Here is an 18669-nt window from a genome sequence, read left to right as displayed (position 1 = left end):
TGTCTATTGGGTGAAATACCACAGTGTGCCATCACAGCAGCAAGATTTGTGACTTGTTGCCACAAGAAAAGGGCAACCAGTGAAGAGCAAACACTATTATAAATACAACCCATAATTATGTTTACTTATTTTCACTTTTGTGTTGTACTATTTGCACATAATATAACATTAGAAATGTATTTTCTTTTGGAACTTTTGTGAGTGTATTGGTTACTGTAAATGTTTATTTCACTTTTGTTTATTATCTATTTCACTTGCTTTTCACTTGTTTCCCACACCAATAAGCCCTTGAAATTGTATTGTATAAATGTGAAGCATCCAGTAGCAAGATGGATTTTGGCCGACATTCTGCAAATTTTCTCATCGATTAAACATTTGATCCCAATACAGTTTTCTGTTTCCAAAACTAGAATCTGTAACTAACTGTGTACTGCATTTTGTAGACTTTACCCTTTGCCAAAGTTTTATAAAATTGTGTTGTTTAGAAGGAGTGCAAGGGCAAATTTAGTGATTGGACACGCGCAAATCATAGGCGTTCCCTAACGGAAATATGCAAATAAATACTAGAACACGCCAATAGGATCTCACTAGCTCGTGCTTGGCTCTGCCCACTTCTCTTGTTCTGCCCACTATGATTAATTTGCTCCCATTGGAAACGACAGGCTCTGGTTAATCTTGAGTTAGTTATACAAATCTCTGCCTTTACTTTTCTATGTGGAGGAGCCAAGGGGTCAGTGTTCCGGTTCTTGAAGTACAGTTTTTTGCTTCGGAACTGCAGTTTAACTGACGCCTGGCCCAGAAAGACAAGAAGGCGACACAAAGCATCCATTGAATTATTCAAATAATTGTCGCTGAGGCCGATTTTTTTCCGTTACTCACACCCGAAAATATTAAAATGGTATATTCCTCCAGTACACTGTCCTTCTCTCAGCACGTATCAAAGCTGCAGGCTAAAGTTAAATCTAGACTTGGTTTCCTCTTTCGTAATCGCTCCTCTTTTACCCCAGCTGTCAAACTAACCCTGGTTCAAATGACCATCCTACCCATGCTAGACTGCTAGATACGTAATGTATAGATCGGCAGGTAAGGGTGCTCTCGAGCGGCTAGATGTTCTTTACCATTCGGCCATCAGATTTGCCGCTAATGCTCCTTATAGGACACATCACTGCACTCTATACTCCTCTGTAAACTGGTCATCTCTGTATACCTGTCGCAAGACCCACTGGTTGATGCTTATTTATAAAACCCTCTTAAGCCTCACTCCCCCCCTATCTATCTACTGCAGCCCTCATCCTCCACATACAACACCCGTTCTGCCAGTCACATTCTGTTAAATGTCCCCAAAGCGCACACATTCCTGGGTCGCTCCACTTTTCAGTTCGTTCCTGCTAGCGACTGGAACGAGCAGCAACAAACAGTTTTATTCAAAGACTCAATCATGGACACTCTTACTGACAGTTGTGGCTGCTTTGCGTGATGTATTGTTGGCTCTGCCTTCTTGCCCTTTGTGCCCAACAATGTTTGTACCATGTTTTGTGCTGCTACCATGTTGTGCTGCTACCATGCTATGTTGTCATGTGTTTCTGCCTTGCTATGTTGTTGTCTTAGGTCTCTATGTATTTTTGTGGTGTCTCCTCTTGTCGTGATGTGTGTTTCATCCTATACATATATATTTATTTATCTCCCGTCTCCGCAGGAAGGCCGTCATTATAATGAATCATTTGTTCTTAACTGACTTGCCTAGTTGAATAAAAATAAATTATATCCTATGTCTGCCGTGTTTTTTGACGAAGTGATGACGTCGTCGCAACTCACGCTGCTCCCTGTGTGCACTGTTACAGCGTTCAAAACAACTGGGGACTGGGAACTCGGAAATCTCTGACTTCCGAATTCAATGCGTTCACGACAACTGGGAACTCAGGAAAAAAACGAGCTCTGACTGGGTAAATTCGTTTTGAAAGGTCATCCAACTCGGAAATCCAAGTCTGGCCTCTTTCTTTTGCTCCGACTTTCCGACCTGAAAAACACTCATGATTTGACCTCGTTTTTTCCCCAAGTTCCCAGTTGTCGTGAAAGCATAATGAGTGCTAGTGAGCATGTGATGTTGGTCCGTATAACCGGATGCAACCCGGATATAGACGGTCCATGAATCGGCGTATAAAACCTTAGTAGATTACCTTGAAAACAACAGGTCGGACATTTTGGACGCGGTCTCTAATTCTTATTATACCTCAGTAAAAGGAGTTCAATGGTCAGTCCGAGTTCATGAATGGATGGATAAATGAAAAAAATCAATCAGTGGCCACAGCCCCGCCACTGTCCAGAAGATGACGCTGTTTTGCATGTAATGCTGGTATACATTCGTGTCTCAATATTATATGATAACAGCTAGCAAACAATGTAAATAATGTAATTGCTTGCGTTAATAAGCAGCATACTTGACTCCTCACTGTCATATTATTGTTTTGGTACATTTTATTTAAGTAAGGTCATTGCAGAATGCAGCAGTTTCACCCTCACTCAGTGCCTTCTGTGGCGGAAGGGCAGCCAGAGGAAACACAGAGCGTAGGCATCGTAGATCTTCTTTGGTTGCGAGTGATTGGCTCAGGGTGATGTCACTCACGGCACCTACTAGTAGAGCACACTGAGGGCCAGGGAGCTTCTGCCCCATTGGGTGCTGCCATAGAGTTACATTGGCAGTGCCCATCCAAGGAGGCTCAAAGTCACATATAAGTCAGCGTCTTTTCTACGGTAACTGTGATTGGACTGATGCGTGTCAGCTACATTGTTTACCACGGCCTACTGAAAAGTTACTATGTTGATTATCTCCTAGCAAATCATTTTCAAATTTAGCATTATGAAGGAAATGTAGAGATAAAATGTCTCGGTGCTCATCAGCGACTAAACATTGAAAGGCCATCCATTAAAATAAAGCAAGCTGGTAAAAAAAAGTTTAAACTGTGGTTGGTGGTGAGTAGAAGCAGTGGCTAACATCAGTTTTGAGGAAGCTATACGACGTGGCTTGTTGTTAATGTTTGATGTCAGACTGTTATATGCATGGAACTGGAACTATACAGTAGATGAAGCGAGGGAGTAACTTTATAAACCGTGTTGCTTTATTCTTAACCAGAGCATGTGGGCAGGCAGGCCCACTCAGAACAGTGTTTTGGCTGCGTCCCAATACTATAACAATTAAGCAATATTGAAGACCCATGCAGAATTTGACTATGGGAAGTAAACTGATCATAAATTAATATGATAATGTTTGTGTGTGTAGTGGTTATGATGCATATGAGTTTTTTGAATGAGTTTACCCCATTGATATTTTCAGGATCGGACCCTTTTTCCCATTTTCTCCTAAAATGACATACACAAATCTAACTGCCTGTAGCTCAGGACCTGAAGCAAGGATATGCATATTCTTGATACCATTTGAAAGAAAACACTTTGAAGTTTGTGTTAATGTGAAATTAATGTAGGAGAATATAACTTTAGATCTGGTAAAATATAATACAAAGAAAAAAACGTTAGTTTTTTGTACCATCATCTTTGAAATGCAAGAGAAAGGCCATAATGCATTATTCCAGCCCAAGCGCAATTTAGATTTTGGCCACTAGATGGCAGCAGTGTACGTGCAAGGTTTTAGACTGATCCAATGCATATCTCCAATGCAATGCATATCTGTTCAAAATGTACAACATTTTGTATTAATACATTTTCAAGGGGGGGGGGGGGGGGGGGTTAAAATAGAGGTTAAAATCGCCACTGGAGTCAATGCATTAATTTACTACTGGACAAATTGATAAATATATAGGGTTTGCTTTGGATTGTCTAGTTGCCTCTTTTACTGAAGACATTACAGATATCACATTATTCATTGAGGGACTAACTCGGCCTACTGCACAATCAAGTTGATAGATTTGACTAATACATCAGTCCATAGTGGGCAATGTGTTTGCAATTTCAGAGTTGACTAGAATGGTGAAACAAACTCTTTCCCCATCACTCAAGTTTCAGTCAAACAAAATCATCTGATTTGTATTTGGTTGAAGGAAGGAGATAAATTGTCCCTGTCACAACTAATGTGTGTCGGGTTGTGTCCAAGAACATGAGGCAATCGGCTCTCAATAGCCTCGCTCATCTCTTCCCATTATCTCTATGTGAATCTATCGCCCAACTCCCAGAGAACAGACAGCTTTGAAACATTTACTTAATCCCAATTAAAATCTGGAATCTGCATGCATTATTAACCCCTTCTCAGACAAAAGCCTATTAACTGTGGGAAGAGATGTCACATTGTGTGCCATGGGCCACTGTTGCAAGTCTTGTCTGGTAGTTTGTTGCCCATAGCAAGAGATCTTAATCTGTCACTCAGGCCGTAGGACACACACACACACACACACACACACACACACACACACACAGTAAATAATCTCATGAATAATATACTCCTTTCTTCTGTATTAATATTAAACAGTGCATAATGAGCCACTATAAGCAAATCCCAGAGCAATATTCCCATTAACCGTGATGTGTCCCTACAGTGAACCTCTCTTTGTTTTCTCATTGTCCTTTCTCACATGATGTTAAATTATTTAACCTGTACTGTGAGCTCAATTTTTTGTTGTTGCTGTTTTGGCTCTGTACTCCAGCACTTTTGATTTGAAATGATACAACAACCACGAGGTTGAAGTGCAGACTGTCAGCTTTAAATTGAGGGTATTCTCATCCATATCGAGTGAACCATTTAGAAATTACAGCACTTTTTGTACATAGTCCCCAATTTTAGAGGACAACTAGTATTGGAACAAATGTACTTATACAGAATGTGTATTAAATATGTCATAAGTTTAGTATTTGGGGCCATATTTCTAGCACACAATGACAACATACAGCTTGTGACTCTACAAACTCGTTAGATGCATTTGCTCTTTGTTTTTGATGTGTTTCAGATTATTTTGTGCCCAATAGAAATGAATGATAAATAATCTATTGTGTAAATTTGGAGTCACTTATGTTGTAACATTTCAATTCCAAAGTGCTGGAGTACAGAGCCACAACAACCAGCAATGTGTCTCTGTCCCAATACTTTTGGAGCTCACCGTAAATCACATTTCACTTGGCTGCTTTGATGGTTTTTTGCTATTACAATTGGGACTCTGTAGAGAACCCAGGATCTTTGGAAATGTTCATTGACGGATTGCATTAATGCACGTATGTTATGTTATTATTCAATAGCATTTCCATGACCACACTGTACATTTTCAGCCCTTACTGTAGTCCTTAATGCCCTTAGCTTTACAGTCATTTCCCATTCCTTGTGTTGAATGCCCTCCAGTGTTTCAGTTACTTTACTCTCATGGTCTTTCCCTAACACAGTACTCACACAGCGCTGACACGCCAAACTTGTCTCCTCAGAAGCAACACTTTGGACTTAAAAACTTTCCTGAGTCCACAAACTGTATGTTGTGGTGTCTTGGCCCGATGCTACCGGGCTATAACTGTCTTTGCCCCGAGCCAACAGTGATCCGCCATCATGGAGCTATACTGATGTTTTATTGAGGAACCCAAGGGGTAAGGATCAGGGAGCTGGGACTCAGGGAGCCGGAGGGATCATGGTAAGAGTGTGTAACTTCTCTTTCTGTTTCTCTGCTTCTCTGTTTCTCTGTTTCTCTCTCTCTCTAATTCTCTCGCTCTCTCTCTCTCTCGCTCTCTATACTGTGTGTGTGTATATATATATATATACGGTCCATTTGGAAAGTATTCAGACCCCTCAACTTTTTCCACTTGTTGTTACTTTAAAGCCTTATTCTAAAATGGATTCAATGTTTTTGACATTGACAAAGCAAAAACTGTTTTTTAGAACATTTTGCAAATGTATAAAAATAAATGAAATATCACATTTACATAATTATTCAGACACTTTACTCAGTACTTTGTTAAGCACCTTTGCCAGCGATTACAGCCTTGAGTCTTCTTGGGTATATGACGCTACAAGCTTGGCACACATGTATTTGGGGAGTTTCTCCTATTCTTCTCTGCAGATCCTCTCTCAGGTTGGATGGGGAGCGTCGCTACACAGCTATTTTCAGGTCTCTCCAGAGATGTTTGATCGGGTTCAAGTCCGGGCTCTGGCTGGGCCACTCAAGGACATTCAGTGACTTGTCCCAAAGCCAATTCTGCGTTATCTTGGCTGTGTGCTTAGGGTCGTTGTCCTGATGGAAAGTGAACCTTCGCCCCAGTCTGAGGTCCTGAGCGCCCTGGAGCAGGTTTTCATCAAGGATCTCTCTGTACATTGCTCTGTTGATCTTTCCCTCGATCCTGACTCGTGTCCCAGTCCCTGCTGCTGAAAAACATCACCACAGCATGATGCTGCCACCACCATGCTTCACCGTAGGAATGGTGGCAGGTTTCCTCCGGGTGTGACGCATGGCATTTAGTTCAAAGAGTTCAATCTTGATTTCATCAGACCAGAGAGTCTTGTTTCTCTTGGTCTGAGAGTCCTTCAGAGAGTCCTTTTGGCAAACTCCAAGTGGGCTGTCATGTGCCTTTTGCTGGAGCTCTGTAAGAGTGACCATCCGGTTCTTGGTCACCTCCCTGACCAAGGCCCTTCTCCCCCGATTGCTCAGTTTGGCCAGGCAGATAGTCTGTGAAGAGTCTTGGTGGTTACAAATAAGAATATGAATTTGTTCTTAACTGGCTTGCCTAGTTAAATAAAGGTTCAATAAAAACAATACAAAATCAAATAAAAAGATTGATGGATGCCACTGTCTTCTTGGGGACCTTCAATGCTGCAGACATTTTTTGGTACCCTTCCCCAGATCTGTGCCTCGACACAATCCTGTCTTGGAATTCTACGGAAAATTCCTTTGACCTTGTGGCATGGATTTTGTCCTGACATGCACTGTCAACTATGGGACCTTATATAGACAGGTGTGTGCCTTTCCAAATCACGTCCAATCAATTGAATTTACTACAGGTGGACTCCTGGATGATTAATCTTAAGGATGATCAACGGAAAACAGGATGCACCTGAGCTCAATTTCAAGTCTCATAGCAAAAGGGTCTGAATACTTATGTAAATAAGGTATTTCTGTTTTTATTTGTAATGAATGTACAAACAATTCTAAAAACCTGTTTTCACTTTGTCAGTATGTGTTATTGTGTGTAGATTGAGGATTTAATCAATTTTAGAATAAGTCTGTAACGTAACAAAATATTGAACATTTCAAGGGGTCTGAATAGGTCTGAATAGTTTCCGACTGAACAGAATGCACTGTATATACATATGTTTCTCTCTCTCTATGTCGCTCTCTCTCTTTCAATCTGTCTGTCTGTCTCTTTCTCTCAGTCACTGTCTATCAATTTAAATCTAAAGTTCCTTTATTGGCATGATGTGTTGATACATAATGCCAAAGCACAAGTCACATTATAAAAAATAGTAACAATGATTAACAATAGAACATAAATAGGTTATGGAATTCAGCAGAATTATCAAGTAACAATGTTAATGGACTAGATAAAATAATAATAGTAATAGAAATGGTTAAACAGAGAATTGATTGTAAATGAGAATCTGCTCTTAATTGCCCTGCCTGTTAAAATATACAAACGTATATATAGATACCAGTCACTCTGCGTACAATGCCCTCTTGTCAAAACGCTCTGCTTGTTGACAACACACATAGATTACCTATTCGATTTCCGTACACCGTTTCTACGTTAGGGTCTTCTGAGGTTATGTTGATTTGAGACAGAGCTGATATGACATTTCATTTATATAAATAATGACTGTCCCGGACATCCCATAGGCCTGGCCTCAAGCAATCAGACTTCTAATGCTCTTAAAATGTACTTTCATGTAATATTCATCGCAGCCTATAATAAATGTTGTATGCCATTGCCTCGGTTGGAAATTGTGTCCACATGAAGTTCATTTTAATTTGATCATACTTAATTTGATCATACTACATTTTGCAGTCACTAAAATGTCCTCATTCGTATGTGAACAATATAGCAATTAGTGTGCTGTAGTACTTAAATGATACTTCATTAGATTAAAGATGCTCCTCTTTTACACTAATTGGGGCGTGACTGGACAGACAAAGGTGAGGTCCTAGGAAATCTACATGTATGAAGCGTTAAAACTATTTAAGTGCATGTATTTATCTAAAAGAATGTTACAAACAGTCTGGAATAATTGGAATTGTGGTGTTAACCTTTTATACACTAATGTCTCTCAAGTGGGTTATTCAGTTTCATCATCCAATCTATGATGACCAGAGAGCATTACACTTTAATGTCATTGAAGGTGTGTTTTTTTCTCTCAATGAGGCCATAGTACTTGACTGACCTGATCATCCTGTCCAAATAGGAATGATTTAAATTGGTATAGAAATCCCTATTATGGCAAATTAAGTGGCATTTTTAAAGGAGAATATGATGTGAGGAAATGTGACAGTTGAGAGATCAACTGTTCTGAGACTCGCTAATAATGCACATATTGTACAATGAAAGCCAATAAAGTGACACACAGCCACAGGGGAACGTTAGAGGAGGCTAACATCGTCATGCCAACAGAGGGTACTGTTGCTTCACAACAAGGTGGAGATGAATATGTAGAACACAGACAAACACAGGGGAGATTTCCCTTTTGGCATACCTGTGCAGTATGTCTGTCTATTGTTATACATGTCACAATGGGACTGCTTTCCCATAAATTGTTATTGTTTAAAATGAAATGTTTGCTACCTCAATTAATTCAAGAATCATTATAGGCCAACATGTCTGAGAGTGTCTAATGCACTAAATTAAAATATACTGTCCTCATAACAATGGGTTCTTTTTTATTATGCATTATTGCATTAATGCCTCAATTAATTATAGCCTAATGTTCTTTTTGGCACAGCATTTTTTATGTAGGCCTCCGTGTCTTATTTGACATATTAGCAAAATGATAAACAACTGAAACACTGCATTAGTAATAAACATCATCTTTAAGAAAATTGCTATAGCATTTACGCAAAGCGAATGTCGGTAGCCTATTGAATGTAGAATCAAATCTAATTTGGACCAAATCACTTCTATGCTTACCCCAAAACCCCAGTCTTCAAATTACTCATGCTCAAAGTAGCCTTATTGACAGTTTAAAGCTTTTTCAAAATCCACCTTGAAATCTGTTACATGATATGCCATCATATCATTGTGAAAGCGATTTGGAACGGGTTGTCTGCGCTGCATGCACACACGGTTTGCGTTGGTTTCCTCGCGCTGTGTCCATTTGATTCCTTACCGCACGCGCCAAACGCGCGCACTCCAGGTAAGCCAATGGGCACGCGAGTCACCGCTAGTCGCCCCCACTGCCCCCAAGTCCCACTAATGTCTCTCTCAGCGTGGACGCAACGTCACGTCCGCACTTGAACTTGAATTCTTATCCCATTGTACAGAGGCAACCCCAGCCACACACACACGAAGGGGTCCTCCCAAAGCAACAAGACGGAAACACTGGACCTCCGCTGTTTGGAATGAGAGAAAGAGGAGGTGTTTGGCTGTAACTGGCTGTTGTCTCCGTCTCCCCCTCAACTCCTAGAGCGTAGAGTTCCATGCCATTCTGTTCACCGTTGCCAAGACGCGCGCCGCGAGGACTGAATGGGGCCAAAGCGCACATCACGTAAATGAGTAGCTAATTTGTTATAATTATTTAAGAACATATCAGAGGAGAAGAAGAGGTGACAGTTGAATCGAATATTGACCCATCGGTCGAAGAGTGGCATGCACCGTAGGCTACTCCAGTTGTCAACGCGCTGCAGAAGAGGGCACCTCGTCGGAATTTAAATGATCGTTATTCTCTGCAATTATTACAATATCCATTGCTGTATTAACAAAACATAACCTTCCAGAAATATTTGCATGCACCTGCATGTTTCTGTTGTGTCCTAAAGCTTCCTTTGGTAATTCCAGGTGTTGCGTTTAGTGTGAGTGATTCTGCGATAAGAGAACTGGACAATTGACCAACGGTTTTTACCCGCCTTTCAACAACCACAATAAAAACACACTAGGCTCATTTTCACTTGCAGTAGCTTTGTGTAAATCGTCTGAATTGGAAGCAATTTGAAAAAAGTTACCGGGCACCAGACCAGCGGAGGATCATCACGGAGCAAGCCAACCCCAAGCGCAGGTCTCCGGGCGATGCCAGAGTAGATGCAGGGGCAATGTCCCGTCGCAAGCAGGGGAACCCTCAGCACCTACCACTGTCGCAAAGAGAAACAATACGACGTGAGTATGATCACCTTATAGATCAATTGTTAATAGCCTAAATATGTGAATTTAGCATATTATATACCAGATTAAATTACCATTATCACGCGCAATTATTAGGATGAATTTAGGCCTACATGTTTACGGTGTGATACTGGAGCAAGCAAGATACATTTTAAACACTTATCTTATTCTATAGCATAGATATTTATGTTTAATGCAAACCACTTTTAAAAAAAATCTTTGCAAGAGGGGTGGAATGGCTGATTTTTAAGCAGTCTTTGCAAGAACCTGAAAAATCAAAAGTCCAGAATAACTTTCTTTGTAAGGACCTACTGATGTCCTGAAAAAAAATCGAGCGTGCATTCATGGTTATAACCAGCCTTTATAGGTTATTGTTTCGGGCGTATTCAACCAATAATTAATTCACATTTAAAACCAAAATAATTGTGCAACAAAATACATACTATTTTATTTCACAATTTACAATTACAAATGTAAAGATAATGTATTTATTCATTCTAATAGCCTATTGTTGAATCGTACATTTCTGTCCCTGTGGCTAAATGTCAAGTGGCTATTAGGCATTGTGTTATTGAAATTAATTAACCAAAATTGCACTTGTGTTTTAAAGTACAATTTGTTTTGAAGAGATGTGACACTCATAGACTACTGTGTGCGAAGATAAATAACATGCCATCCTGGTTGCTTGGAAGCCTTTCAAAACATATTCAATTAGACTTTAGTTGTGCATTACGCCATATCTCACACACACACACACACACACACACACACACACACACACACACACACACACACACACACACACACCAATACTTAGAAGACATCGATAATTCCTTGATCAGTCCGTGAAATGTATCTTCCTGATATCCCTGAAGCCCTTTGCCCTTTATTATCTAAGTTAGCCCGTTCAATCATGCATTTTGAGAATGATATTGCCTATACCCTTTTCTGCTAGACGAAAACTATGTATTTATGTCAGCGTGACATTCAGGTGAATATTGATTATATAATTATTCTATGCAGTCTAATCGTTTCTTTCTTTTGGCCGGAGATGCTGCAGTTGTTGCGGTTATTATCCGCATATTGTGCATTATAGACCTGCACTTTATTAGCGAAAATCCATGTCTGGATACCAAGTTATTGGGAGAGAAGAAGAGCATGTGGATCAAGGTTGTGAATAGTTAGTTGATGTTCAGCCGTCTGGTAGGCCTATGATAACTTATATTGGAAATGGACGGGGTCTCTAAAGTACCACCAACGTCACCAAAATGCTTGAAAACGATTCGCTTCTTGTCGTAGATTCCAGGCTGGTGGATTCGGGTAGGCAGGCCTTCACTTAATGCCGTAATCATCAGTAGTTAATCGAAGTGAATATCCTAGGCCCGAACCGATATGTTATAGATTACATCTGATTGAAGATTGTTGTGGGCATATGAGTAAAATACGTCACATAATCACATTTTAAATCAGTTAAATAAATCCAGAGTTTTCCCAGCGCTCTCTCCCGTTCTTAAATCCAATTTCATAGTGGCCTAATCTAGCTAATTCATAACAGAGGTTTATGATGTAATCTTTGGATAAATCTGTTTTGTGTTGAGCGGGGTTAGGTACATTATGTCCTACCCAACACTATTTAACATGTAGACTAATCATTTACTCTGCAGCCTTTTTACTGGATTTATCCCCAATTTATTAGACCTTTAAATCTTATTTTTATTCTATAATTACTTTTTAATCTTTCAGTATTTTAACCCTCAACCCCATATATCAATACCAAGTATATATATATATATTTTTTTTTAAAGCAAGTATAATCATAACAGCTTGAAGAATTAAATTGAAATAATTTATTTTGAACCAAAATAATTTTGCATGTCACAAAGGCTGTTTCAATTTTCACCCCAAGACAAAGGAAGGCCTAACATTCTCAGTGTAGATCCTGTTACCTTCAGTTGTGGTCTAACCTTGTGTGCTGATGTGACTTGTAATATTGTTGTAGCGTAGGCATGCATCCTATATACGAGATGCTCTGCAGTTGTTGGATCCCTGCTTGCTGCAGCTGGGACTGGATTCCCGCTGTCGGCTATCAGACAGCAGCAGCCATTGGTTATCAATAGGCCTGAGTAATCAAATTCAAGTGCTGTCATTCTCTCTTCATAGCAGGTGAGAGGAGTCTAACATGATAGCAGTTAAATCAGCAACCTGGTCAGTTGCTGCAGGACGAGGACAGGAGTTTTGTATTACAGTTGTTTTCATCAGGTGTCGTTCACAGCAATCCCCTTCCCCATGTATGCATATAATGTGCTCATGAGTAGAACTGAAATAGGTACAGGCCCATTGCCTGCGCCCACTGTAAGTGTTATTAGATGACATGTATTACTGAAAGGACGGGAGATGTAACAGGTTTGTAAGAGATGCTACATCTGCATTGTAGGGTTAGCAGCAGGAAAGGGTGTTGTTTTCTGGCTCACAAATCACCCGTTTTTCAGTTGAAGAATCGGCGAGGATGATGGACAGGTGAGCCCGAGGCAGGTCTGTGTTTAAGTTCATCAACAGCCCTCGGGATGCAGCTCGTAACATCACACAGGGCTCAGGGGACATTCCACCACTATAATAACTCCTACACAACTATGGCTCATTTGCTTACAGAGCTACGGAACGAACCGTGTGTTCAAATATTTCAAAAAGTTTGAAAATGCTTCTTCAACGACAACCTAGTTATCTATAGCGAATATCTGAAACTGTGAGTGTGTGTGTGTGTGTGTGTGTGTGTGTGTGTGTGTGTGTGTGTGTTTGCATGTGGGCGTGTATGTATTTATGACTGGGAAGCACAGAACAGTTACTGGCATAACGCTAAGCCAGAGGATTTAAACGATTCAACTTTAACATTAAATACAATGCATATAGTCTATGAAAGAAATGTAATTAGACTATAAACTAGGAAAGAGAGAAAGACAGAGAGGGAGAGAACAAGAGAAAGAGAATTTAGAATTTGTATGTGTCCATCTGCCCATCTGTCTCCCCACCTGTCCCTAATTCTGTCCACCTGTGTCTGCGTGTGTACATACGCATTGCGTGTGTATATATGCATTCCGTGTGTGTGTGAGGTTTTGTGTGTTTGCATGTGTCCATGCCTGTATTTACAGTATAGGCCCTGCAAATGAATTAAGCCAAATACACGTAGTGTGCTCATATGTGTGTAAACCGATACTGGGCGAGCTGCCTTGTATCATGCCATAACCCCCAGGTTAGCCCTGGAGGCAATACACCCATCTGGTAGGGAGAGGAGGGAGAGAGGGAAGGGGAGAGGGACGGAGGTGCGTATAAGGAGGGAGGGAGGTGCGTATAAGGAGGGAGGGAGGTGCGTATAAGAAGGGGGGAGGGAGGAAGGGGAGAGGGACGGAGGTGCGTATAAGGAGGGAGGGAGGTGCGTATAAGAAGGGGGGAGGGAGGGAAGGGGAGAGGGACGGAGGTGCGTATAAGGAGGGAGGGAGGTGCGTATAAGGAGGGAGGGAGGGAGGTGCGTATAAGGAGGGAGGAGGGAGGGAGGGAGGGAGGGTGAGACCAGAGGCTAAAGGACAGTGTTGGGGAGTATTTCAACTAGTAATTCAAGTACATTTTACAGTAACTTGGTGGTAGTTGAACTAAATTGAAATCTTGGTAGTGTTACCTGTAGTTAATTACTTTTTTGTAGCGTTGTAGCTAACTACTGGAACTACAAACTACTTTTTTTGTTGCAAAAAGAGTATAAAATGTAGCTTTGAGCAGCTATGAACGGGGTTCACAGGATGTCAGAAAGGACACGATCAGTTGGATAACAAAGCAAGCACTCTATCATGGAGGAACTATTTTCCGTTATGTGCAATCACTGAAAGCATTACCACGTTTTTCTCTCAATGCCATGGTTGACGCAAGTGTAGTTTAGCCTAGTGCTGTAGGCTGGTTACCTTGAATGCTGCAGGTAATCATTCTTATATTCTCAGGCTCCCGCGTGACGCAGCGGTCTAAGGCACTGCATCTCAGTGCTAGAGGCATCACTATAGGACCTGGTTCAAATCCAGGCTGTATCACATCCCGCCGTGATTGGGACTCCCATAAGGCGGCACACAATTTGCCCAGCATCGTCTGGATTTGGCCGGAGGTGGCTGTCATTGTAAATAAGAATTTGTTCTTAACTGACTTGCCTAGTTAAATATAGGTTAAATATTTTTATATTTTTTTAAAGTCATTACTTAATGTATTGAGTTTATTTACAAATCTTGGGGTCAATTTGACTAATGGTTTATGTTAAGATAAGTTAAATATTTTCTTTGTTATTTTAACAATATTTCACATATAATTTAAATCTAACATTCCTTTGCTCAAGACAAAGTCCACTTGACCAATAGTTATTGATCTAGTATCTTTGGGTGCCACTGGTGCCAATGCCATCTATAGTACCACCAACTGGTCTGGTGCCAATGACATCTATAGTACCACCAACTGGTCTGGTGCCAATGACATCTATAGTGCCACCAACTGGTCTGGTGCCAATGACATCTATAGTGCCACCAACTGGTCTGGTGCCAATGACATCTATAGTGCCACCAACTGGTCTGGTGCCAATGACATCTATAGTGCCACCAACTGGTCTGGTGCCAATGACATCTATAGTGCCACCAACTAGTCTGGTGCCAATGACATCTATAGTGCCACCAACTGATCTGGTGCAGCCATCTAAAGTTGCATTGACTTTATATTCACAAAGATTCTAAGGATATATACATAAGGTTTACATACCAAGTTTCATGGCCCCATGTCCATGGGTTCAGTTCTTAAAAAGCCCTGGTGTGATATAGTGCCACCTAGTGGTGTAGCGTGGTCGACGTTGAATTCAGCAACTAATCATTCTCAAATCATTGGCTAATTCATTGAGTTCATATATACCAAATCTGGCCTCAATCTGATTTATGATTCATGAGAAGATTTTTTCCTGTATTTGTTTTTAGCACTAGTACATGTGCTAACGTACATCTATAGGTACAGAGCGGACATATTTGAATGCAACAACAATTTTTTTCTATCAAAACCATTAAAGACTGATGTAATGAGTCTTAATCCCAAATCTGGAGTGAATCTGACGTTATGATTCACGGGGAGAAGATGATTACAGATGATTTTGACCATTAGCATTACATTATACAAAGAATGAGTTGTTAAAAAGCCAATGAGTCCCACCCTATCGTCAGCGCGTTTTGGACTTATAACTCCTTTTAAACATTGTGTACAGACTGTGTAGTACCACTGGCTTCGTCTATTCCATCTGCATCCGTAGATACCAAGCATTATTCTGTGTGATTAACGGGGGCTGAGCTACAGTGGTGTTTGTAAGACAAGGGCAGAAGAGGCCCGGAGCCGGGTCTTTTATACAACAAATGTCTGTAGATTCCCAATGGTTTGAGCTACAAACGAATAAAAGCTATATATGAAAAGCTGAGACTACACCAGCTACACAAGAGTCGTGAGGAGGTAAGGGCTTAACAGGACATAGTGTCTATAATACTATAATAAGCACGCATAAATTCACAGAGTTGCTGTCACAAACTCCACACAGTTGTCACTGACTAGTTGGATATTAATTTCCCAGTGAGCAAACCATTTCTGTACATACAGCATCCATGTAAATACATGTTTTATCAGGTTCCTGCTTTTGCAGACAGACCTGATAAATACATCTGGACTTCCAAAGCACAAACCTGGTAAAAAAAAATGTTTATTTGATTTACTTTTGTCAGTAAAATTGTTTATGTCAAATAGTTTTGTCTTCTACTTGTAGTCCTGGCTATCCTAAAAAATAACATGGCAAAACACATAATTGTGAGCCTAAAAATAAGGGCTGGACATCTCAGGACCGATAAAGTTCAAATTTTCCTTGTTTTTTGAGATAACAATACCACATTCAATGAGGTTGATCTTAGGGACGTCCATGATAGCGATGATAGCGACGGATGATAGTGATGACGTTCATGATAGCGATGATAGCGACGGATGATAGTGATGACGTCCATGATAGCGATGATAGCGACGGATGATAGTGATGACGTCCATGATAGCGATGATAGCGACGGATGATAGTGATGACGTCCATGATAGCGATGATAGCGACGGATGATAGTGATGACGTCCATGATAGCGATGATAGCGATGACATCCATGATAGTGATGACATCCATGATAGTGATGACAGTGGATTGACAGCGATTTTAAATGGAGACGTAAAATCCCGTTTATGATTTTGTCGAATAACTTTAAGTGAAGACATTTGGTGTCATTCGGTCCTATGGTTCATGTCAAGGAGATTTTTAAAGTATTTTGAAACATATTGTAACATTTTTGTATAGGTTAGCATTTAGTGTGGTCATCTTTAAATACATTGTTATTTTCTCACATTCTTTAGGGGCTATTTGTGATGAGTCCAAAGACCACATTTGGAGTGAATCTGACTTCTAGTCCATCAAATATTTTTTAATGATTATTTTAAGGATTAAATAGTCAAAATAGTGAATTGCTTACAGTTTGTTTATTGTTTAAGATATCAATACCAAACAAGGAGTTGATTTAAAAAGGATTTCAATCGACACATAAATCAAACTAAGTTAAGAGATGTAACATGGGCCTATATACTGAATATGATGTTATTTACACTTATGGTTCATGAGAATATGTTTTTCAAAGGTTTTCAAAAATCTCCAAGATGGAGGCAAATATATCCTGACGTATCTTATGGGTCCTTGTGGGCAAATTTGTTTAGCATGAGCAAAGACGGGTGGCGGATATGAGGGTTTAAGTGAGACTGCTCATAACCACGTCACCTACTGGCCAATCAGTGCCATTATTTTGACCACGTTACTCATGACCTGTAGTTTCTGTGTGCCAAATTTGGATAATTTTTTGCTTGAGATATTTGATAATGCCAAGGAAAAACACATCTAAAAATAATGAAAAGGTTCTCAGCTTTGCTATGAATAACTAGACATGGGTGTAGATAATACATTCTTTTTGTTATGGCATCAGACCTGCCTTATTCTCACTTGAAACGTAAGTGTTGTGTTTACTGGGCTTAATTGCACATTCTGACTCCAGAGTGATCTGTTCTTACAATTTGTAGTCTATGGTATTTTAGATTGAGATTGGATACTATATTTTCCTTCAGGTTGGCTTTAGAGTAGCTTACTTTCCTTTAATTTGAAGTAATTGAACGTTTGGTCCACTATATTGATAGTAATTGGTAGTTTGGTACACTATATTGATAGTAATTGGTAGTTTGGTAGACTATATTGATAGTAATTGGAAGTTTGGTACACTATATTGATAGTAATTGGTAGTTTGGTACACTATATTGATAGTAATTGGTAGTTTGGTACACTATATTGATAGTAATTGGTAGTTTGGTATACACTATATTGATAGTAATTGGTAGTTTGGTACACTATATTGATAGTAATTGGTAGTTTGGTACACTATATTGATAGTAATTGGTAGTTTGGTTACACTATATTGATAGTAATTGGTAGTTTGGTACACTATATTGATAGTAATTGGTACACTATATTGATAGTAATTGGTAATTGGTAGTTTGGTACACTATATTGATAGTAATTGGTAGTTTGATAGTACACTATATTGATAGTAATTGGTAGTTTGGTACACTATATTGATAGTAATTGGTAGTTTGGTACACTATATTGATACTATATTGATATTGATAGTAATTGGTAGTTTGGTACACTATATTGATAGTAATTGGTAGTTTGGTACACTATATTGATAGTAATTGGTAGTTTGGTACACTATATTGATAGTAATTGGTAGTTTGGTTCACTATATTGATAGTAATTGGTAGTTTGGTATACACTATATTGATAGTAATTGGTAGTTTGGTACACTATATTGATAGTAATTGGTAGTTTGGTACACTATATTGATAGTAATTGGTAGTTTGGTACACTATACTGATAGTAATTGGAAGTTTGGTACACTATATTGATAGTAATTGGTAGTTTGGTACACTATACTGATAGTAATTAGTAGTTTGGTACACTATATTGATAGTAATTGGTAGTTTGGTACACTATACTGATAGTAATTGGAAGTTTGGTACACTATATTGATAGTAATTGGTAGTTTGGTACACTATACTGATAGTAATTGGTAGTTTGGTACACTATATTGATAGTAATTGGTAGTTTGGTACACTATACTGATAGTAATTGGAAGTTTGGTACACTATATTGATAGTAATTGGTAGTTTGGTACACTATACTGATAGTAATTGGTAGTTTGGTACACTATATTGATAGTAATTGGTAGTTTGGTACACTATATTGATAGTAATTGGTAGTTTGGTAC

The 18669-nt window shown here is 39.5% G+C and overlaps 1 protein-coding gene across 1 annotated transcript in view; it reads left to right on the top strand.

The window, feature by feature from the left end:
* The first annotated feature begins 9244 nt into the window (after nucleotides 1–9244).
* LOC115107520 (B-cell lymphoma/leukemia 11B-like) overlaps nucleotides 9245–18669 on the top strand; it is a 51925-nt gene continuing 42500 nt past the window's right edge. The window contains 1 exon segment of the mRNA XM_029630901.2: nucleotides 9245–10275. Within this exon segment, the coding sequence (XP_029486761.2) occupies nucleotides 10212–10275 (64 nt within the window). The 5' untranslated portion in view covers nucleotides 9245–10211.

This window comes from Oncorhynchus nerka, linkage group LG24, assembly GCF_034236695.1.
Source record: "Oncorhynchus nerka isolate Pitt River linkage group LG24, Oner_Uvic_2.0, whole genome shotgun sequence".
Taxonomy (NCBI): Eukaryota; Metazoa; Chordata; class Actinopteri; order Salmoniformes; family Salmonidae; genus Oncorhynchus; species Oncorhynchus nerka.
This window is presented reverse-complemented; position numbering and strand designations above follow the sequence as displayed.